General features: G+C 41.9%; 1 protein-coding gene across 1 annotated transcript in view; it reads left to right on the forward strand.

The window, feature by feature from the left end:
• The first annotated feature begins 61 nt into the window (after positions 1-61).
• PTPRB (protein tyrosine phosphatase receptor type B) overlaps positions 62-23,313 on the forward strand; it is a 105,362-nt gene continuing 82,110 nt past the window's right edge. The window contains exons 1-3 of the mRNA XM_007054803.4: positions 62-227; positions 1,512-1,904; positions 22,577-22,818. Of these exons, the coding sequence (XP_007054865.2) occupies positions 107-227; positions 1,512-1,904; positions 22,577-22,818 (756 nt within the window). The 5' untranslated portion in view covers positions 62-106. The remainder of the gene's footprint in view (positions 228-1,511; positions 1,905-22,576; positions 22,819-23,313) is intronic.

The following is a 23,313-nucleotide window of genomic DNA, read 5'->3' on the forward strand; positions in this document are numbered from 1 at the left end:
GTGCTCGTCACTGACTTTTCCCCCTGTGAAGGCACATTTCCTTCCTAGCCTTCGCTTCACTTATCTGAGGTGGTGATTTTGTGTGTGTGTGTGTGTGTGTGTGTGTATGTGTGTGTGTGGTTTTTGTTGTTTTTTTTTTAAAAGAGAAGCATGGGGAGTTGTTAGGTGGAAAATGGATCCTTTATTTCATGTCCTGATTTTCACCTGCCTGGCCTTCAAGATCTCAGGTAAGTGCATCTCCCGGGTTCCCCCCTCCGTTCCAGTTCTCATTCTGTCACTAACCAGGGCTCCCAAGGGTTGCCTGAAACTTATTTAATGCTGTGAAAATAGAGCCATTTCTCAGCCTGAGTTTATACAAGAGGGATCGGGGCGGGGGGGGGGGGGAGGGCAGGGCCAACAAAGCCAGAACTGTTTAGATTTCTCGCCAAAGCAAAATAAACTCTCTCCTTGAATGTTGTATATACATCATTTTTTAAAAAAGATCTCGGACTAGACAATCCAATGGCTGAGCTCTGAGCCAGGTTTCTTTGAGGAGAGATTCAGATTACTTATTAAGGCTTTGTGAAACTTACAAAAGCAGAAGCTTCTTGGGGCACTTACTTAGAACACAATCTTATGTCCTGCATCATAAGAAAGGGGAAATGAAAAAACAAAGGAAATCATACGTATTGTTTTTAAATGGTTTTGTTTATCTAGTGGAGCCTGAAGCTTTGACTAAATAACTGACTTTTTTAAAAAAAATTGAAAGTAATACTGAGATTGATTTTGAATCATCCAATCCAGTTCTCTGTAACAAGGGGGAATTTGGGGTTGGGGGAGTTTGATTTCAGTGAATGATTTTTCTTCTGTTCATTTCAATGTTGGATGTATACATTTAAGCTTGGATGATAAAAAAATCAATCTGATCTGTAGTGGGATAGTTACAAAATAATGACAAGAGGAGTCAATGTATTTAGGAGTGTAAGATACACAGAGTTCGTATCAGTCAAAAGCTCCCATCCTTTGTAAAAGATAAATGAAACATAGCCCTGGACAGGCAAATAGATTTTGGAAAGTCCTCTTTTCTGTCCCTCCTTCCCCCTCCAAATACTATGATTTCCTTAAAAAAAATCAATGTGCAGTCATATACAGTGGATTTAACTTGTGGTGACAGTAAGGAAGGCTAATGGATCTCTGTGTATTTGAAGAGGAGGGAGAGGGTTTTTCAGAAGTGAGCTGAAAGTCAATAGCCCCCTTGATATCTTGTTAATTCAAGTTTGATTTCTTTGGTTTTTAGAAGGTCAAGGTGAACTTTACCAAAAAGGGTTTGTTGCATTCTTGCCCTTTGCAGTTCCCAGACCAAACAATTGTGATTTTGTGGCTTTTAAAATCAATTCTGCTGGTTCAGGTCATAAAAACTGAGATATACCGAAACAGAGAGAAAAAAAGAGGTTTATTTTTAAGTCATTGGGATTTATTTTTTAAGGGCCATGTATGATTTGTTGTATTTTTATGGGTTTTTCATCTTCCAGAAGGGTTTCTGATTATCCATGTCCAGAAACGGCAATGTCTTGTTGGAGACAAAACAGCAATTGTGGGCAAGTGCAATCTGACTGATCCAAACCAGCAGTGGAGGTGGACAGAGGATGAGAAGCTGCTCCATGTTAGATCTGGCCAGTGTTTGGGCATCTCCAAGTCCTCTGCTGCATCATCCCGCAGCATCTTCATAGACTGCCCTCGGGCACCCAGCTGGATCTTCCACAACACGGAAGGGCTCCTCCAGGTGGCAAACACCTCTCTCTTTCTCACAAAACAAGGCCAGAGGGTAATGATCAAGATGGGTAGGAAATACCCCCATAGCTGGAAGCAAATAGATGTCGATGACAAGGGAAAAACTGCCTATGAAAATCTGTGCCCACACAAAGGTGAGCTTATCCTTTCAGGCAGTGTCCTGGGAGTTATGGTAACAATCCTGTCTCTGTTGTACCCACTTACATTTTAAGGACTATGACATTACTTATGGGAGGTTAATTTAAAGGTTTGTTCAGAATCCAAAATCAGAGTGCCTTAAAAAGACTAGTTTTAAGACAGCCATGATAGCTGCCTTTCTAACATTCAGTGTTTTTGATAGTCTGGGTGATATTTTCAGACTGAGTGTTCCCTTTTCTGTTTCATTTTTGGGCCCAAATCTTTATGTATAGGCTTAATCCACCAGACTCTTGTGCTATTTACTTCCCAAAAAAAGAAGAATATAATTTTTGGTGCTGCTTTCATGTCGTTTATACCAATGTTAAATTATTCAGATCCTCCTCATCCACTTTATCATAGATATGCACGTTTCAAAAAACTACCAAAAGGGGCAAACAGTCATCTGAAAAATGGGGTAGATAGAGTACAACCTCACTGATAACCTGAATTCCAATGAACAAAGAGCCTACACATTCTATTGCTTACGCAGCAATATCACTATACCAATATGGGGAATATTCCCTGTAACAAACACAAAATCCTGAACTGAACCCAAACCTATGGAAATACTGGTTATAAGGTTTTAAGATGTATATGTCTGTGTGCGTACCTCTGTATGTGGCATGTGTTTATATACAGCTATAACATAAAATGTGGGGAGAAAGGGTCTGAATGTTGTTTAATCATCTAAGTTAACAGCTCTTGCTTTGTTGTTTATTTGTTAGAGTTCACAGTAGCACTTTTCAGTATTATTCTGTGCTTTGATTTAACAGTGCACTAAACTAAATCATAATGACCTAGCTAGCTAGCTCTTTATTACAGAGACAATAAGCTGCATCTCATGTGATTTATTCCATCCTTTAAAAAAAATTGCTTTAAAATAGACACATGAATATGTCATATGACCATCTGACATTTTTTAGGACGTTTAAAATAAAAGAAGAGTCATATGTGCTCTAGAGATGGGCAGAACCACACACTTTGTATCCAAACACTTGTCAGAAGTCAGATTTGAAATTGAAATCCGAATTCAAATTTTCCCAAAGTTCAGGATGTTCATATCTGGTGTTTGGATTCGGCCTATTATAGAGATAGTTGCACTTCCTGGGTTTGGAGCTTGACCCAGCTCAAATTTGGTAGATGTTTGGGTAGAGATTCAGTGTGGTTTTCTTTTTTTGCAAGACTGAATCATTCCTTTGCCAAAACCTCACTATTCTTCTCTCGCAATCTCTACTGTTGGATCTGTTTCACTTTGCATAAATAATTAAATATTAATCATCCCAGAGAGAAGGGAAAAACTTCCCAGGGCACTCACTCGGGATGTGGGAATCAGAGGTTCAAGTCCCTGCTCTGCTAACTCTCACATTCCAGGTCAATAACGGGGTCAACAAACATGTGGACAAGGGGGATCCAGTGTACTTAGATTTCCAGAAAGCCTTTGACAAGGTCCCTCACCAAAGGCTTGTACGTAAATTAAGTAGTCATGGAATAAGAGGGAAGATCCTTTCATGGACTGAGAACTGGATAAAAGACAGGGAACAAAGGGTAGGAATAAATGGTAAATTTTCAGAATGGAGAGGGGTAACTAGTGGTGTTCCCCAAGGGTCAGTCCTAGGACCAATCCTATTCAATTTATTCATAAATGATCTGGAGAAAGGGGTAAACAGTGTGGTGGCAAAGTTTGCAGATGATACTAAACTGCTTAAGATAGTTAAGACCAAAGCAGACTGTGAAGAACTTCAAAAAGATCTCACAAAACTAAGTGATTGGGCAACAAAATGGCAAATGAAATTTAATGTGGATAAATATAAATTAATGCACATTGGAAAAAATAACCCCAACTATACATACAATATGATGGGGGCTAATTTAGCTACAACTAATCAGGAGAAAGATCTTGGAGTCATCATGGATAGTTCTCTGAAGAGATCCACACAGTGTGCAGTGGCAGTCAAAAAAGCAAACGGGATGTTAGGAATCATTAAAAAAGGGATAGAGAATAAGACGGAGAATATCTTATTGCCCTTATATAAATCCATGGTACGCCCACATCTTGAATACTGCGTACAGATGTGGTTCCCTCATCTCAAAAAAGATATACTGGCATTAGAAAAGGTTCAGAAAAGGCCAACTAAAATGATTAGGGGTTTGGAATGGGTCCCATATGAGGAGAGATTAAAGAGGCTAGGACTTTTCAGCTTGGAAAAGAGCAGACTAAGGGGGGATATGATAGAGGTATATAAAATCATGAGTGGGGTGGAGAAAGTGAATAAGGAAAGGTTATTTATTTGTTTCCATAATATAAGAACTAGGGGCCACCAAATGAAATTAATGGGCATCAGGTTTAAAACAAATAAAAGGAAGTTCTTCTTTACACAGCGCACAGTCAACCTGTGGAACTCCTTGCCTGAGGAGGTTGTGAAGGCTAGGACTATAACAGGGTTTAAAAGAGAACTAGATAAATTCATGGAGGTTAAGTCCATTAATGGCTATTAGCCAGGATGGGTAAGGAATGGTGTTCCTAGCCTCTGTTTGTCAGAGGGTGGAAATGGATGGCAGGAGAGAGATCACTTGATCATTATCTTTTAGGTTCACTCCCTCTGGGGCACCTGGCATTGGCCACTGTCAGTAGACAGGATACTGGGCTGGATGGACCTTTGGTCTGACCCAGTATGGCCATTCTTATGTTCATATGTTCTTCTGTGAGTGTTCTAACCCCTGGGCTATTGGCTATTCTGGCATGGGTATTGTCTTCTCTCTGGTTTTAGGGAAAAGTTTCAAAGGCCCTTGGTTTCATCCCCATGTGGAATTAAGCCAAATTTCAAAACCTCCATTTATTTCCGGAAATGGAGTTTTTTTCCAGCTAGCCTTAGTATGGAGAGTAAATACAGCATATGCAGAAGTGGGGGACAGCAAGAGAAGATCTCAAATGTTTGGATTAAGTGTATATATTTCAGGGGATCTATTCAGTTAAACTGAATCATAGAGCATTTTGAAATTTGTCTGTCACTAATCTACTTGGAACCAGACTGCAATGTTGCTGAGTCTCCTGAGTCTTGCATGACTTACAAATGGAAATATGAGAGACTGAGGGATCACAAAAGCTCACACTCTGGCTCCACAACAGCCCTGTGCATGATTTTCAAGTGGCACTATTATAGAATTGCACCAAAACTTTATGACCTGTAGATTATTCGGTAGTTACAAGATCTGGTAGCTGTTAGGTAAAAAAGGTGAAAGGTCATTACTACCACAGAGGAAATAGCCGAAATAATTGTCCACAGATAATTGCAGGGCCAGTACCGTTGTGATCTGTGGACAGCTGGCAAATGAGAAAAGAATGGTAAACTTGTCAAATGATTTGTGATTATTCACTCAGCTCTAGTAATCACCATGTAGCCTATATTCTGGTTTAGAAGACAGTAATATTGCATTACCCTCCTCTATGGTATTGATATAGACCTATCCTGCTGTTCTTACTGCAGCAAACATTCCCGTGTTTTTCCTAGGAGTGAAAACTTCAGGCCTGAGCCCAATCTAGATAAAACACTTACACCGTAAAGATAAAATAGATTTATCATGTATTGAGTACTTAGTGCAGCGTTTCTCAAATGCGGCCACCAGGCCACCGCTTTTCTTGTGGCCACAGCCTCCTGGGCCGTGATGGGGGGGAGGGGGACGCAAAGCAGCGGCCCCTCCCCAGGGGCCACCAGGAGTGGTTGGGCCCTGCCCCCCTCTGGAGAGACACAAGCTGAAGAAGCAGGCAGCCAGTGAGTTCCTCACCTTCTCAGAGTCAGTGGGGTTCGGCTTCAGCCCTTGGGTGGCAGGCTCCAGCGCCGGGGCTTTGGGCTCTGTCCCCAAGCCCTGTCCCCTGGGCATGGGCTTCGGGCTCCATTCCCTGGCTGCGTGGTGATGGACTCTGGCCCCAAGCTCACCCCCACATCACCTCTACCCCCCTGTTGCCTCCCCCAGTGCCCCATCACCCTTGGCCCCTGCTGCCTCTGTACCCACCTCCCCATCCAGGGCTTAATTTGTCCCTGGGCTTGCTGGGGCTGAGTGAGTCTGCTGTGAAAAGTGATCTTTGTGTGTTTGTTAGTATCACTTTTCACAGCACGCTTAGTAGCTAGCAAGTCTTAAAAAAAAGAAAAAGAAACAATAAGAAAAAGACAAGAATGTTCAAAGCACCTTATTTGTGTTTCTATTCTGTTTAGATCCCCTAAAGAATAGAGACAACTGTACACTATTTTTATGATGGAGTCTGCAAAAAAAAACCCTACATAGATACATTACAATGATTTGGATGTGTATCTGTGTATATTTATTTTGTTTTTCCTAAAGTTAATTAAGTTTTTTAGGGGAAAAAGTCACAGTGGCCACCAGCAAGAGTTGGTGGCTACACTCTGAGGCCACCAAAAAATTTATTGCAAGAACCCCTGCCTTAGTGTGCTCAGCTCCTCAAAGACACAGAAGAAGAGGAGGGGAAATGTGCATCAAAAACAACATCATTATATCCTCTGTCTGTTTAGTCTGCAACTTCAGCTAGACAAAACAGAGGAAATAACAAATAAGCAAAATCGCTCATTGTCAGCTGCTCTTGGTGCAATCTGTCTAAGGGACCCAACTTTTCCTGGTCCCCTTCAGTTCAACCACTCCATAAATTCTTAGCTTAAATTGAGTCTATCAGCCGTTAAACTCCAGAGCTTGCCATCTCCTTTTGTCTCCTTGTGGGTTTCTTAGACACAGCCTGAAATGGAGGTAGGTGACCCTCTACTATGCCAGGCTTTTCTACCTCCCTTCCATCTCTGTTCGCCCTCATTTATAGATGGGCTTGTTTTCCTTATGGGTCACAGCTGTGGGTCCATGTCTCTGTGATGGGAAGTTCTGGCAGCTGCACAGGGGGAATGATCAGCCTGATTGCCTGTAATTGGGGGACACTCTCCTCTCCCTTCTGCCTTTGCTCAGTATGGGGTTTGCTAAACCCCATTACACTGTACACTTTGACATTCAGCCAGGTAGTGCCAAAATTTCTTGTTTCCATTTTCCCCACTCCCTTCCACTTTATCTGCTCCTTTTCACCATCTGTCCCTCATCCAGACCCTCCCCTCTAAAACAGTACCCTTTTGCACACCTTTGGTGTGCCTGTCCTCTTTTATTATCTCAAACATTGGACTGAGTCTTGGAGGATTACATCATGGGGAGACTAAAGCCAAAAGGGCTTGATTCTGCACCCTTTAAAGTCAATGGTAAACCTCACATTGACTTCAGTGGAGCAGGATCAGGTATAAAGTAGCCAGCTAGCCAGAAGAAGCACTCAGCAATCCCCAAATGGAGGTAAGCCTATCCCAGGGTTTTTTGTTGGTTTAAAATGTAGGTTAAACTGAAAATAGAAGTGATAGAAAACGTTTTTCCATGTGCCGGCCACCTTCTTGCTGAGGCTGTTAGAACAATGCTTTTCTGGTCTGTCAAAATTCCAGTGGCACAGATGTTCACCACTGTCTATAAGCTACTTACCATCCACCATCCAAACCAGTTGGAGCTCCTGGTTAGCACAAGTGAGGCGCTAAAGGAGTTCCCCCTCTAATCTGACTGAAGCATACACATTTTTTGGTTTACAAATTAGTATATGTTAGAGCTAGTCAAAAAAATGATGAAACATTTTTACACACACATAAAAATTCAAAAGTTTTCACATAGTATTTTTGTCAAAATTTCAAAGAATTTCAACCAGCTTCAGTGTATGCCTTTAACGAAGCAATATGATGCATCATGCGCTGAACATGAAACAAATGGTGTCTGACAATTGCTTTGAATTAGAAAAGTATTTTTAAGATATTTAGAAAAATATAAAAAGAAAAGGAGTACTTGTGGCACCTTAGAGACTAACAAATTTATTTGAGCATAAGCTTTCGTGCGCTACAGCTCACTTCATCGGATGCATTCAGTGGAAAATACAGTGGGGATATTTATATACATAGAGAACATGAAACAATGGGTGTTACCATACACACTGTAACCAGACTGATCACTTAAGGTGAGCTATTACCAGCAAGAGAGCGGGGCGGGGGGAGGGGGAACTTTTGTAGTGATAATCAAGGTGGGCCATTTCCAGAAGTTGACAAGAACGTCTGAGGAACATTGGGGGTGGAGGGGGAATAAACATGGGGAAATAGTTTTACTTTGTGTAATGACCCATCCACTTCCATTCTCTATTCAAGCCTAAGTTAATTGTATCCAGTTTGCAAATTAATTCCAATTCAGCAGTCTCTCGTTGGAGTCTGTTTTTGAAGTCTTTTTGTTGTAATATTGTGACTTTTAGGTCTGTAATCGAGTGACCAGAGAGATTGAAGTGTTCTCCGACTGGTTTTTGAATGTTATAATTCTTGATGTCGGATTTGTGTCCATTTATTCTTTTACGTACAGACTGTCCAGTTTGACCAATGTATATGGCAGAGGGGCATTGCTGGCACATGATGGCATATATCACATTGGTAGATGTGCAGGTGAACGAGCCTCTGATAGTGTGGCTGATGTGATTAGGCCCTATGATGGTGTCCCCTGAATAGATGTGTGGACACAGTTGGCAACAAACTTTGTTGCAAGGATAGGTACCTGGGTTAGTGGTTCTGTTGTGTGGTTTGTGGTCGCTGGTGAGTATTTGCTTCAGGTTGGGGAGCCGTCTGTAAGCAAGGACTGGCCTGTCTCCCAAGATCTGTGAGAGTGATGGGTCTTCCTTCAGGATAGGTTGTAGATCCTTGATGATGCGTTGGAGAGGTTTTAGTTGGGGCTGAAGGTGATGGCTAGTGGCGTTCTGTTATTTTCTTTGTTGGGCCTGTCCTGTAGTAGGTGACTTCTGGTTACTCTTCTGGCTCTGTCAATCTGTTTCTTCACTTCAGCAGGTGGGTATTGTAGTTATAAGAATGCTTGATAGAGATCTTGTAGGTATTTGTCTCTGTCTGAGGGGTTGGAGCAAACGCGGTTGTATCGTAGAGCTTGGCTGTAGACAATCGATCGTGTGGTGTGGTCTGGATGAAAGCTGGAGGCATGTAGGTATGCATAGCGGTCAGTAGGTTTCCGGTATAGGGTGGTGTTTATGTGACCATCGCTTATTAGCACCGTAGTGTCCAGGAAGTGGATCTCTTGTGTGGACTGATCCAGGCTGAGGTTGATGGTGGGATGGAAATTGTTGAAATCATGGTGGAATTCCTCAAGGGCTTCTTTTCCATGGGTCCAGATGATGAAGATGTCATCAATGTAGCGCAAGTAGCGTAGGGGCATTAAGGGACAAGAGCTGAGGAAGTGTTGTTCTAAGTCAGCCATAAAAAAAGTTGGCATACTGTGGGGCCATGCGGGTACCCATAGCAGTGTCTCGAAGATAGCTGGGAGTGCTGGTAGCGTAGGGCCTGAGGAGGGAGTCTACATAGCCAGACAATCCTGCTGTCAGGGTGCCAATGCCTGAGATGATGGGGCGTCCAGGATATCCAGGTTTATGGATCTTGAGTAGCAGATAGAATACGCCAGGTCTGGGTTCCAGGGGTGTGTCTGTGCGGATTTGTTCTTGTGCTTTTTCAGGGAGTTTCTTGAGCAAATGGTGTAGTTTCTTTTGGTAACCCTCAGTTGGATCAGAGGGTAATGGCTTGTAGAAAGTGGTGTTGGAAAGCTGCCTAGCAGCCTCTTGTTCATATTCCGACCTATTCATGATGACGACAGCACCTTCTTTGTCAGCCTTTTTGATTATGATGTCAGGGTTGTTTCTGAGGCTGTGGATGGCATTGTGTTCTGCACGGCTGAGGTTATGGGGCATGAGGTTGTGAGGTTTTTATATATAGAGAAAAATATATACTCTTTAGTATAAAGTTATCAGTTTTTTACATAAAAGCTTAAAAAAATACACTGCACGTTTTCATTCTAAAAACTATGATTTCCAACAGAGAACACTGCATTATTCCACTTGCTTTTTGTTTAACCTGAGTTCCTAAAATAAAATAAATCAACCGCCATCCCTCCAAAAGAGCATTTAAGGGCAGAGTTTTTTCAGGACAATTACTACATATCTTGACAGGTTTCAGAGTAGCAGCTGTGTTAGTCTGTATCCGCAAAAATAAATTTGTTAGTCTCTAAGGTGCCACAAGTACTCCTTTTCTTTTTACATATCTTGGATGGCTAAAGTAGCGGCTTTCATCTTAGTGCATTTTTAACACTACCCAAAATACACTATAATCACCTAAAAATAGTCTGCTTCTCCGGTCTCATTGTTTAAGTAAACAGTACTTACATTATATATGTGCACTTTTAAAGAAACTCTTGCCCATCTTTATGATGATCCTAAAACCTCTAGATCTCTCCTGAACACCCACCGACAAATACTATGCATATAATGACTTCAGGAATAGGCCCACAATTTTGTTGTCTTTTTTGTTTAAATCCTGTATGTATTTCTCCCACAGGAATAAATAAAACTTCAGCTATAGACCCAATTATAAAGACCCAATTGGTTATAATTCCATGCTATAGTAATAGGAACCCAAGGATAAATGTGATATTTCAGTTTTGTAAAAAGAAATGGTAACATCCTCACTGAAGTTTAAGCCCTTTATTTTGATGTGTTTTTCTAACTCACAAAGAGCTACAATCCCTTGAAACACAAAAAAAGAGGCGACTGAGCACAGAACTGTGCTTGCTCACAGGGGGAAAATTTTGCAAGGTCTGAGCAGCCAAGAAAGTACAGAGAAGATACAGAGGAGATGAATGTGGCTGCGGTGATGCACATGTTGAAAAGTAGTCATTGTTTTTAAGGTTCATAGACATGGACAAGAGAGACTGTCCTAACAAATTTTCAATCTTTAAATCTAATCTAACAAATTCATTGTACTTGAGTCTCATCTAACAACTGCATTGTACTTGAGCATATACTGTACTGACAAACTCATGTCTGAGTCCATATTGACAAACAGAAGCGCAACTGTTATTTCATGGGGGAGACCTTTAAAGGCATAGTTGGGAGTTAGATCTCCAATTCCCATTGACTTTCAGTGGGAGCTGGGCTTAGATATCCCTTTGTGTCTTTGAAATACCTACCCCTTAATGACAGGTTTCAGAGTAGCCGCCATGTTAGTCTGTATCCGCAAAAAGAAAAGGAGGACTTGTGGCACTTTAGAGACTACAGCTCACTTCATTGGATGCATTCAGTGGAAAATACAGTGGGGAGATTTATATACACAGAACATAAAACAATGGGTGTTACCATATACACTGTAACGAGAGTGATCAGGTAAGGTTTGTCAACTGCTGGAAATGGCCCACCTTGATTATCACTACAAAAGGTTTTTTCCCCCACTCTCCTGCTCGTAATAGCTCATCTTACCTGATCACTCTCGTTACAGTGTGTATGGTATCACCCATTGTTTCATGTTCTCTGTGTATATAAATCTCCCCACTGTATTTTCCACTGAATGCATCCGATGAAGTGAGCTGTAGCTCACGAAAGCTTATGCTCAAATAAATTTGTTAGTCTCTAAGGTGCCACAAGTCCTCCTTCTCCCCCTTAATGTCTTTCAATTCTACATTACATACAAGTTCTAACTAGAAAATCTATATACAAACTGTCTCTCCTGATCAAATGCAGTTACCTGTGGAACCAGCCGTAGATATCCAAACTAAGTCCATTCTAATAGTTTTAGACACTGTCTAAATGTTAATTTAGAGCTAATAGCAGAATAGAAGCAAAGGATATTACTTTGTATTTCTATTTTCCTATACACTGTGTTCATGGAATGAAAAGATACCAGAAGAGGATTTCATAAAATACCTCTTCTTCCTGAAAAGTTGGCAGAATGAGGATTCTCACGGATAAGTCACAGAAACAGGATTGAACTAAGTACTCAGATTGAAAAGATAAGTATAAAAGTGACCTAAACAGGGTGATTACCCAGGGACTGGGTGCACTCATTTAATGCAATCACCTTTGGTCTCAGAACCAGAATTCAAACTAATAATGAGCAAACAGCAGAAGGCCCTGAAACTGGAAAGTTTTGGATAAACCCCCTTCCCAGGCTTGGGCTGCTCTCCAGACTTTTTGATTTGTGCCCTTCTCTGTATGGAAGTACTTTCTATACACACATATGGAGCCCCCCTCAACGAAGTTCCTCCTCATTCCCACCTGTTCAACAGCCAGGATTTTACCCTCAATCACTTTTACCCAAGTCAAGGCCTACTGGCTTGTCTCTCTTCTATCTATTGTTGTCTTCTTCTTCTCACAGCTTCCCTTTTTATTCCTTTTTTCCCTTCTCCCAAACCATTCTCCCTTCATGTACATCAAAATAGTTTTTCTGGAAAAAAAATCAATAGATATTCCATAATCAAGTTGTGTTTTTCTAGTTCAATGCAATGAATTTAATGCCACTGCCATATCCAAAGCCTTGTAAGGTGAAATCACCTCTTAACCCATAGAACAGGCAGTGAGCATGCAAGTTGCCCTCCTCAAACTATCTGGCCAATATGTCACAACCATGTCTCTTAGAATGAAGATTTAGTTAGTTTGTTAGTTGATCTCCCTGCTGAGATGGCAAACAAATTGCCATCCACAATTGCTGACAAATATACTCATAATTTTTGTGCTGTGGCTAGTTGCCCAGTAGGCACTGAAATGAGACCACCGATTCATTGCACATAAGCCTCTGAACAGCTTCTGTGTGGTACAGACTTTTTGTTACTATAGACTCGTCTGAATTGTAATTAATCTCTTAGTATTGAAAAACTCACATAGCCTACTCCCATCATCATAGAAGGTTTAATTTCTAATAAATGATGAGTTAAAATGTAAATTCTCAATTGTAAATCTAGCAATAAACAATGTCATCTATATTGGCTGGCCTCGTAATCTAGCACTGACATGGGTCTTGAATGCAACTGGAACTTTATCCTTCTCTGCACAGCTGTTAAGTGGTGGGAGCACCATGGAGGCTGCACTGTCAGCCCTAGCAGAAAGGATCACTTTGTGTTGTTCCACTAAAAACCCTCTGACCAGGGGACATTAAGACCCAAATTCATCACTGCACTAGTGTTGAGCCCATCACAGTGAGGCAAGACAGAGACAAAATGCCCCCCTTAACCTGGTGCTTATGGGTCCCAGTGTGTCCCCTGACACACAATGACCTCTATATCATCTGTGACTGTCAGGGAATAGCAATGGAAAGTCCTTGGACATAAACACATCCAACACCATCCAAAGGAAAGAGCCCCAGGAAGTTCAGGAACAGGAAAGGGAGGACTGCAGGGACACTTAGAGCCTGAAGAACTTCCTGGTGGAATAACGATACAGAGAAATTTCTTAAAGATTTTAACAGCACCAGTACTGAGACTATAGCTTCAGTCTGTCAGTCTTTGAATTCTAAGTTCTCCTATGTGGAGTTTACAATTATATTATCAATAAATAATTATTAGCAAAGAGTGAATCTGAAAAGGTTTTGTTTGGAGCAGTATCCAAAAGTCTGGATACTTCTCTAAAGTATCTGATTTTTTTAAAAAGACACGATAATAGAGGCTCAACTTAAATGTATACCCCAAATTAAAAAATACAGTAAGAGAACCAAAAAAGTGCCACCATGGCTGAACAACAAAGTAAAAGGAGCAGAGAGAGGCAAAAAGGCATCCTTTAAAAAGTAGAAGTTAAATCCTAGTGAGGAAAATAGAAAGGAGCATAAACTCTGGCAAGTGAAGTATAAAAATATAATTAGGAAGGCCAAAAAAGAATTTGAAGAACACCTAGCCAAAGACTCAAAAAGTAATAGCAAAAAAAAATTTAAGTACATCAGAAGCAGGAAGCCTGCTAAACGACCACTGGGGCCACTGGACGATTGAGATGCTAAAGGAGCACTCAAGGACGATAAGGCCATTGCGGACAAACTAAATTAATTCTTTGCGTCGGTCTTTACGGCTGAGGATGTGAGGGAGATTCCCAAACCCGAGCCATTCTTTTTTAGGTGACAAATCTGAGGAACCGTCCCAAATTGAGGTGTTATTAAAGGAGGTTTTGGAACAAATTGATAAATTAAACAGTAATAAGTCGCCAGGACCAGATGGTATCCGCATTCTGAAGGAACTCAAATGTGAAATTGTAAAACTACTAACTATGATTTGTAACCTATCATTTAAATCAGCTTCTGTATCAGATGACTGGAGGATAGCTAATGTGACACCAGTTTTAAAAAGGGCCCCAGAGGTGATCCCGGCAATTACAGGCCAGTAAGCCTGACTTCAGTACCAGGCAAACTGGTTGAAACTATAGTCAAGAACAGAATTGTCAGACACATAGATGAATATAATTTGTTGGGGAAGAGTCAACATGGTTTTTGTAAAGGGAAATCATGCCTCACCAATCTACTAGACTTCTTTGGGGGAGTCAACAAGCATGTGGACACGGGGGATATAGTGTACTTAGATTTTCAGAAAGCCTTTGACAAGGTCCCTCACCAAAGGCTCTTAAGCAAAGTAAGCTGTCATGAGATAAGAGGGAAGGTCCTCTCATGGATTGGTAATTAGTTAGAAGATAGGAAACAAAGGGTAGGAATAAATGGTCAGTTTTCAGAATGGAGAGAGGTAAATAGTGGTGTCCCCCAAGGGTCTGTACTGGGACCAGTCCTATTCAATATATTTATAAATAAGACTATGATTTAATCACGGGTATTTTTAGTAAAAGTCATGGACAGGTCACGGGCAAGAAACAAAAAATCACGCCCGTGACCTGTCCATGACTTATATACCATAAATACCCCTGATTGAATCTTGGAGGGGAAGTCTGAGGGGGCCACGGCTGCAGCTGCGGGGATGGAACCTGGGAGGGCCTGTGGCACCAGCTGCTGATGGGGGGAGGGGAAGCCCTGGGGGCCCGCTACCACTCCGGCTGCCGCCAAGGGAAAGGGAAAGCCCAGGAGGCCCCACTGCTGCTCCGGCTGCTTCTGGGAGATGGGGGAAGCCCCGAGGGGCCAGGTACTGCTTCAGCCGCCCCAGGACCACTGCCGGGAGCCACCGAGTTGCAGCTGCTCCCACCACCCCTGGGTCCACCACTCAGAGAGTCCCCTAGGTCAGCCTCATAGGCCGCTGCTCGGGTGGTCCCCGAGGCCAGCTGCCCAGGGTCGCCAGAGCAGCAGCTGGTGTGACTGGCCCCAGGCTGCTCCAACAGTGGCCAGTGTAGCTGTCCCCAGCGCCACATGAGCAGCTGGTCCCGGGGCAGCGCTGGGGTCAGCCACGCTGACTACTGCAGAAGTCACGGAGGTCACAGGAAGTCACGGAATCCGTGACTTCCTGTGACCTCCGCGACAGACACAGAGCCCTCTTCATAAATGATCTGGAAAAAGGGGTAAACAGAGAGGTGGCAAAATTTGCAGCTGATACAAAACTACTCAAGTAGTTAAGTCCCAGGCAGACTGCGATGAGCTACAAAGGGATCTCACAAAACTGGGTGACTGGGCAACAAAATGGCAGATGAAATTCAATGTTGATAAATGCAAAGTAATGCACATTGGAAAACATAATCTCAACTATACATATAAAATGATGGGGTCTAATTTAGCTGTTACCACTCATGAAAGAGATCTTGGAGTCACTGTGGATAGTTCTCTGAAAACATCCACTCAATGTGCAGTGGCAGTCAAAAAAATCTAACAGAATGTTGGGAATCATTAAGAAAGGGATAGATAATAGGACAGAAAATATCATATTGACTGTATATAAGTCCATGGTACGCCCACATTTTGAACACTATGTGCAGATGTGGTCACCCCATCTCAGAAAAGATATACTGGAATTGGAAAAGTTTCAGAAAAGGGCAACAAAAATGATTAGGGGTTTGGAACAGCTTCTGTATGAGGAGAGATTAATAAGATTGGGACTTTTCAGTTTGGAAAAGAGACAACTGAGGGGGGATATAATAGAGGCTTATGAAATCATGACTGGTGTGGAGAAAGTAAATAAGGAAGTGTTATTTACTCCTTCTCATAACGCAAGAATTAAGGGTCACCCAATGAAATTAATAGGCAGCAGGTTTAAAACAAACAAAAGAAAGTATTTCTGCACACAGTGCACAGTCAATTTGTGGAACCCTTTGCCAGAGGATGTTGTGAAGGCCAAGACTATAACAGGGTTAAAATAAGAACTAGACAAATTCATAGAGGATAGGTCCATTAATGGCTATTTGCCAGGATGGGCAGGGATGGTGTTATTAGACCCTCTGTTTGCCAGAAGCTAGGAATGGGTGACAGGGGATGGATCAGTTGGTGATTACCTGTTCTTTTCATTCCCTCTGGGGCATCTGGAACTGGCCACTGTTGGAAGACAGGATACTAGGCTAGATGGACCTTTGGTCTGACCCAGTATAGCCATTCTCACGTTCTTAATCTCTTGGGTCTGTGGAAATAGGCTGGAAGCAGGTGTCACATGAGATATCTGGAATGTCCTGCTTCCATTGGCCTTGGAATCACCACAAGAACTGGCTCTCTTGAGGATACTACAGAATTTCCAAAACCAGTAAGTGTAAGGAAACATGTGGGTTTAGGGTGAAGTTTGGGGGCATTCTTGTTTTTATCTGAACCAGTTCAGCTTCCCCCTATGTATCCATGAGATACAAAAATTTGCTCAAGGATAAACCCTGTAATGCAAAGTCTCAGACGAGGAAGACATTTTTCTAAGGTAAAATCCATTTTTTTAACTTTTAAGGAACTACACAGAGAAGGCTTTAAAAACATACCATTGGTCAGTTTCTGCTACTCTTCTGTATTCTTACCTGCAACAAAAGACGGAGCCTGATTTTTAAAAATGGCATCCATTTTTGCAGGCTACCGACAGTTCAAGTAGTTAGAAATCTAAATCCAACATTCATTTTTCCTGCAAAACATACAGACCCTTTTAAAACATTGCCCTTCTATTTTCAATAATAGCTTAGAACTGATTTTATATCATAGCTTCCCTTAACTTCCGTAACAGGGGTCTGATTCATGCATGTTTCAGTTATAATCCAACATCACTTATTTGAAACTGTTTCTGCTTACCCCCGGTAGCCAATCTTACAAGATCTGAGAAGTTCCAAAAAGCTGTGCCAGACCAGCTTGTCTGGGTATTTAGGAGTCATGATAGGATACTAGTATTTGGCAACTAAATCAGCAATATATTTTTGCATTGCACACTACCATCATATTCCCAAAACTGATGGATTTCACGTTCTTGTAAATGGCCTTATTTTGCTTAGGTGGCAAAAGAGGAATGTGTATATGCAGTTTGCAAGATAGATGTAATCTGTGCGTTTTCATAACGTTCTCATGCTTTGTTACTGATGGTTGTAGTATGTTTACATGCAGTATGTCATTCAGCCACCAGAGGTCATCTTTAAAAAATTACTCCCTGTTGGCCTAATTGTTCCCATTGAAGTCAGTGAGAGTTTTTCCATTGATTTCAATGGGAACAATTAGAACAAGGGTTCTCAAACTGGGGGTCGCGAGGTTATTACATGGGGAGTCACGAGCTGTCAGCCTCCACTCCAAACCCCACTTTGCCTCCAGCATTTATAATGGCGTTAAATACATTTTAAAAGTGTTTTTAATTTATAAGGGAGGTCGCATTCAGAGGCTTACTCTGTGAAAGGGAAGGAGGACTTGTGGCACCTTAGAGACTAACGAATTTATTTGAGCATAAGCTTTCGTGAGCTACAGCTCACTTCATCGGATGCATGCTGTGGAAAATACAGTGAGCCCGTTGCCAACTGTGTCCACATATCTATTCAGGAGACACCATCATAAGGCCTAATCACATCAGCCACACTATCAGAGGCTCGTTCACCTGAACATCTACCAATGTGATATATGCAATCATGTGCCAGCAATGCCCCTCTGCCATGTACATTGGCCAAACTGGACAGTCTCTACATGAAAGAATAAATGGACACAAATCAGATGTCAAGAATTATAACATTCAAAAACCAGTCGGAGAACACTTCAATTTCTTTGGTCACTCGATTACAGACCTAAAAGTGGCAATTCTTCAACAAAAAAACTTCAAAAACAGACTCCAACAAGAGACTGCTGAATTGGAATTAATTTGCAAACTGGATACAATTAACTTAGGCTTGAATAGAGACTGGGAGTGGGTGGGTCATTACACAACGTAAAACTATTTCCCCATGTTTATTCCCCCCACACACACACACTGTTCCTCAGACGTTCTTGTCAACTGCTGGAAATGGCCCACCTTGATTATCACTACAAAAGGTCCCCCTCCTCCCCCCACTCTCCTGCTGGTAATAGCTCACCTTACTTGATCACTCTCCTTACAATGTGTATGGTAACATCCATTGTTTCACGTTCTCTGTGTATATAAATCTGCTCACTGTATTTTCCATGAATGCATCCGATGAAGTGAGCTGTAGCTCACAAAAGCTTATGCTCAAATAAATTTGTTAGTCTCTAAGGTGCCACAAGTCCTCCTTTTCTTTTTGCAGATACAGACTAAAACAGCTGCTACTCTGAAATCTGTGAAAGGGGTCACCAATACAAAAGTTTGAGAACCAGTGAATTAGAACAATGCTGAACACCTTTGAAAAGCCTACCCTAGAGCTCTCTGTGTGCTGTATAGATTTCTAAGTAGGTGGATGCTCCCTGGCCAAAAAGAGATACAACGCTGGAACTCAAGCTGTGTGGACATCTGTTTGTGTCTACGATGGGTAGTTTTCTTTAACAAATACCTTCTGTTTAAGATGGACCAGGAATCCTTGTATCAGGACAGTGGTGCTGCTCCCTTGGAAAAATAATATTAGGTCTGATTCTGTTTTTATTGAAGTCAGTGCAAAGCTACCATCAATTTCAATGTGCGGCGGAGCAGGTCTATATTGAGCAGTACTCCTGAAAATAGAATAAGAGACTGATTTATATAGTGCAAGGTAACTGACTGGCTCCTGTGGTCAATCTTATGTTGACTAGAAGGGTCCTTTGGCTAGAAACCCACAGTAGTACTGACCTTGACCTCCGGCATGACTATCATATGTGTGATTCTGTGTTCAATTTAACTTCTCGCAGAGGTGAGGGAGTGTTTCTGCGAAACACCTGCTCTACAGTCCTTTCTGTCTATCAAGTTCTGTCTCCTCTGCATGGTCGCAGCTACTAGTCCCCTGCCTGCTGAATGCTGTATGTGTGGCTCTAGTGTCAGGACCTGCCCTTTTATGGAGTTGAAGCTTACCTAAAACCCAGCTGGCAATGCAATGCAAACTATTTCCTGCTGCAGTCATTGCTATTTAACTATACATGACTTCGCTGAGGCCAAGATTTTCAAAAATGGGTGCTTTAAGTTAGGCTTCTAAATCCATATTTAGGCACCAAATCAAGTGGCCTGATTTTCAAAAGTGCTGCTGAGCACCTGGTAGCTCCCATTGTCTTTAAGCAACCTTTTTGCCAGGTAGTCTAGTCTTTGGAGTAACTCAGAGAAGTTTCAGAGAAATGCTACATTTCTATGGCCCCAAGGGGCCCTCCTTGCAACTGAGGACAGTGAGAGCACAGTGATGCTCTAGCCACACCCTCTCTCTCCCCTCTGGTAAAAGCTGTGTAGTGTAGACTGAGCGCTACATGGGCTCCACACATGCACCAGGGGATTCTCCAGATATCCTATTAAAACAGCATCCTGGCTGTTTTGCACCACTGGAGCAGACTTTAGGTTAAATGCTGCTCTCCCAGTTCCATCAGCGATTTCAGTGGAGTTAATCCAGCCTTATACCAGTGTAAGAGAGAGCAGAATTAGACCCGCAGTATTGGCCTTAGCACCTAGATTTTGTAAAATATTTGATCAACATTTTTGTGATTTAATAGAGACTTAGAAATTTTTGTTCATAGAAGAGCAAAATTAGATAAAAAAGGGGAAATACATACAGTAGTATGGTTATATATTCATCTGAAAAATACCTCTGAATGGGCTCAGATGATATATGCTGGGCTAACATACTGTGTTGTTCGGATGAGGAAACATGTTCATTAAAGTGTAACTTACAAAAACATATGTCTTGTATATTTTGGTTATATTCCTGGATGTAAATAAGAGCATGCAAAGTTTTAGTTTATCAGTAGCATTAAATAGGCAAGTTAACATATGAGAAAAGTTATATTCATTTTAGGAGGAAAGTTCACCAACTGATCCTTTTGGTAGAAGAGTAAACATCGGTTGGCATGCTAAGACATCATAATTACATGCTAAGTAATCATACTGGAAGTTTTCTGCTACATCTAACCCAGTCATTAAATCTTTTTAGAAGGCCTGTGAGCTAAAATTGTTCTAAGTGGCAACCAACCCAGTGGTGCAGCACCAAAACAAAGTTCTGTCATGTGCAAGACCCTGGTTCAAAGACAGGAAAAGTATCATACGCTTTAGGCTAGTAAAGGCTAGACATGGTGATTCAGTTCTCTGGGAGAAGACGGTGAGCAGTTCCAAGTGCCCAGCCTAAATGTGGTGCTCCTAGATGGAGAGTCCACCACAGATTGAACCCTGCCCTACTGGCCACAGAGAAAGGATATTAAATACATATCAGTGGGGAGGAAGAGACATGAAAATGTGGAGGAAAAATGTGCAGTAAAATCTTTCCTGCACGCTAATTGTAACTTTGGCATTCTCTAAAGGATACGTGACTAAAAACACAAACCAGTGGTACAAATTTGCAAATGATTCAGCTAACTCATATAATTGTTATCAGAACCTTGAAAAGACAGCAACCAAGGGTCGTTTGCTCTCTGGATAGAACTGGTATAATAGTACACATGGAAATATTTTAAACAATCATCGAATCTCTGAAATGTGGAGCTGGAAAGGACCTTGAGAGGTCATTGAGCCCAGCCCCCTGTACTGAAGCAGAATCAAGTAAACCTAGACCATCCCTGACAAGTGTTTGTCCAACCTGTTCTTAAAAACCTCCAATGATGGGAATTCCACTACATCCCTTTGAAGCCTATTCCAGAACTTAACTAACCTTATAGTTAGAAAAGTTTTCCTAATATCAAACCTAAATCCCCCTTGATACAGAACAATTGATCACCATCCTCTTTGTAACAGCCCTTAACATATTTGAAGACTGTTATCAAGTCCCCCCTCAGTCTTTTTTTCTGAAGACTAAACATGCCCAGTTGTTTTAACATTTCCTCAGAGGTGAGGTTTTCTAAACTTTTTTTAATTTTTGTTGCTCTGCTCTGGCATGTCTCCAATTTGTCCACATCTTTCCTAAAGTGCGCTGCCCAGAACTGGACACAGTACTCCAGCCAGAGCCGTCCCGTCCATAGGATGGACCGGGGCAACCACCCAGAGCCCCGCGCTTTGGGGGGGGGGAGGCGTGCTTCAGGGGGACATGGCATCCAGGGCAGCCTGGGGGAATAGCGGGGGGCCTTGTGCCGGCAGCAGCAAGCACCCTGGCCCCAGCCTCGCTCAGGGCAGGGGGCGGAAGCCAGAAAGAGGAGGGGTGGGAGCTTGAAGGAAGGAGTGGAATTGGGGCAGGAAGAGGCGAGGCGGAGGCTTGGGGTGGAGTGGGGGCAGATGAGGGGGTAGTCCCGGGCCCCGCACCCTCTTAGGGACAGCCCTGATTCCAGCTGAGGCCTCACCAGAGAGGGAAAATTACTTCCATGTCTTAGAAATAACACTCCTATTAATATAGAATATCAGGGTTGGAAGGGACCTCAGGAAGTCATTTAGTCCAACCCACTGCTCAAAGCAGGACCAATCCCCAATTTTTGCCCCAGATCCCTAAAGGACCCCCTCAAGGAGAGAGCTCACAACCCTGGGTTTAGCAGGCAAATGCTCAAGCCACTGAGCTATCCTTCCCCCAGGCCAATCTCACCTTTTTTTTGCAACTGCATCACATTGTTGGCTCATGTTCCATTTTTCATCCACCATCAGATTCTTTTCAACAGTACTACCACTTAGTCAGTTATTCCCCAATTTGTAGTTGTTCATTTGATTTTTCCTTAGTAAGTGAAGTACTTTGCACTTGTCTTTATTGAAGTTCATCTTGTCTAAATCAAAACAGTTCTCCAATTTGTCAAGGTTGTTTTGAATTCTTTGATCTACTATTTTCAAGCAAGAATTAAAAGTAAAATGCAAAACACTTGTGATACAGAGGGCCATATTTAGGCTGCATTTACACTAAAGCTTGAATTTACACTGCATTTACACTTCATTAGCTTGAATTATGTCCCTCTGCATTTACATCACTGTAAATTAGATTAGACTCTATCCTGGAATGTGATGCAAATAATTAGTTTCCCCTAAGAAATTGGAATCTTTTGATATCCAATACATTCAAATAAGTGCAAAATTCTGTGAGCCATATCATGCCATCAAAATTAAAGCACTGTCTCCCTCCTCAGAATCAATGGGGAATTCTGCTTAAAATTGATGGTTTAAATGATCCAGTAATTTTATTTTACTATGGTTTTCACAAATATTCTGATCATGTAAGCGGAAGGTCTATAAAACATCTGTTTCCAAGGCTATAGAACTGGCAGGTACACTTAAACTAAACTACTTACAGTATAACAGGTTCCAGGGTCTTTACTGTTGAAAGAACGGACGATGAGCAAATATGAAGCTAATTTTAGTTATTGTCCTTTATTCATCTTAGATCTGCACTGGATTTTCTGCATCTTGGAGAACAGAAGAAGTACCTCCTCTCCCTTTAATGCTATTACAGTTAGTCCTGGGAACTTCCATAGGAGTAGCACAGAGATCTTCATCAGAAACATTACAGAAAACTACAGTAAAAACACTAATGAAAAACTCTATCTGAACCTGAAGTTGTCTGCAGTAACAGAGAAATCCTGGATTCCAGCAACTACCTATCAATACTTCAGTACCCCAGAAGAGGTAAGGCAGACAAGTTAAATGGAATATATTGGGCCTGGTTTTCAGTCATTCCGTATCTGTGTCAAATGCATTGAGAAGAACCTTGAAAATGCCAGGGGACATATTCAGAGTAAGTGCAGTCCAGCTGAGCGGGCAGAGGACAGGGTGCTATTTCTGATTCTCCAGTTGGCATGCTGTGTGAGATGTGATTCCATCTCTATTGAAAAGAAAAGTGCTATTCCAACCTTATGAGCCTGATTTTCAGCTGTTTTGCAGGTGCAAGTAATCCTATGAGCAATTTAGGTAGCTGAGTTAAATACATGATTTTCAGGTATACGCGGGTGATGTCTGAATGACTTAAATAATTGTGAGCTAGATTCAGCCTGGCTCTTATGTCGGGGATATGCAGTGTGGAGATGGTGTAAAGCACTTTTTCACTGCCACCTTGCGTAAGTGTTAGGCAAAACTACAAGCCCTGTACTCAGGGAACCACAGAGGTTGCTCTTTCCTTGCTTC

This window comes from Chelonia mydas, chromosome 1 (assembly GCF_015237465.2).
Source record: "Chelonia mydas isolate rCheMyd1 chromosome 1, rCheMyd1.pri.v2, whole genome shotgun sequence".
Lineage (NCBI taxonomy): Eukaryota > Metazoa > Chordata > Testudines > Cheloniidae > Chelonia > Chelonia mydas.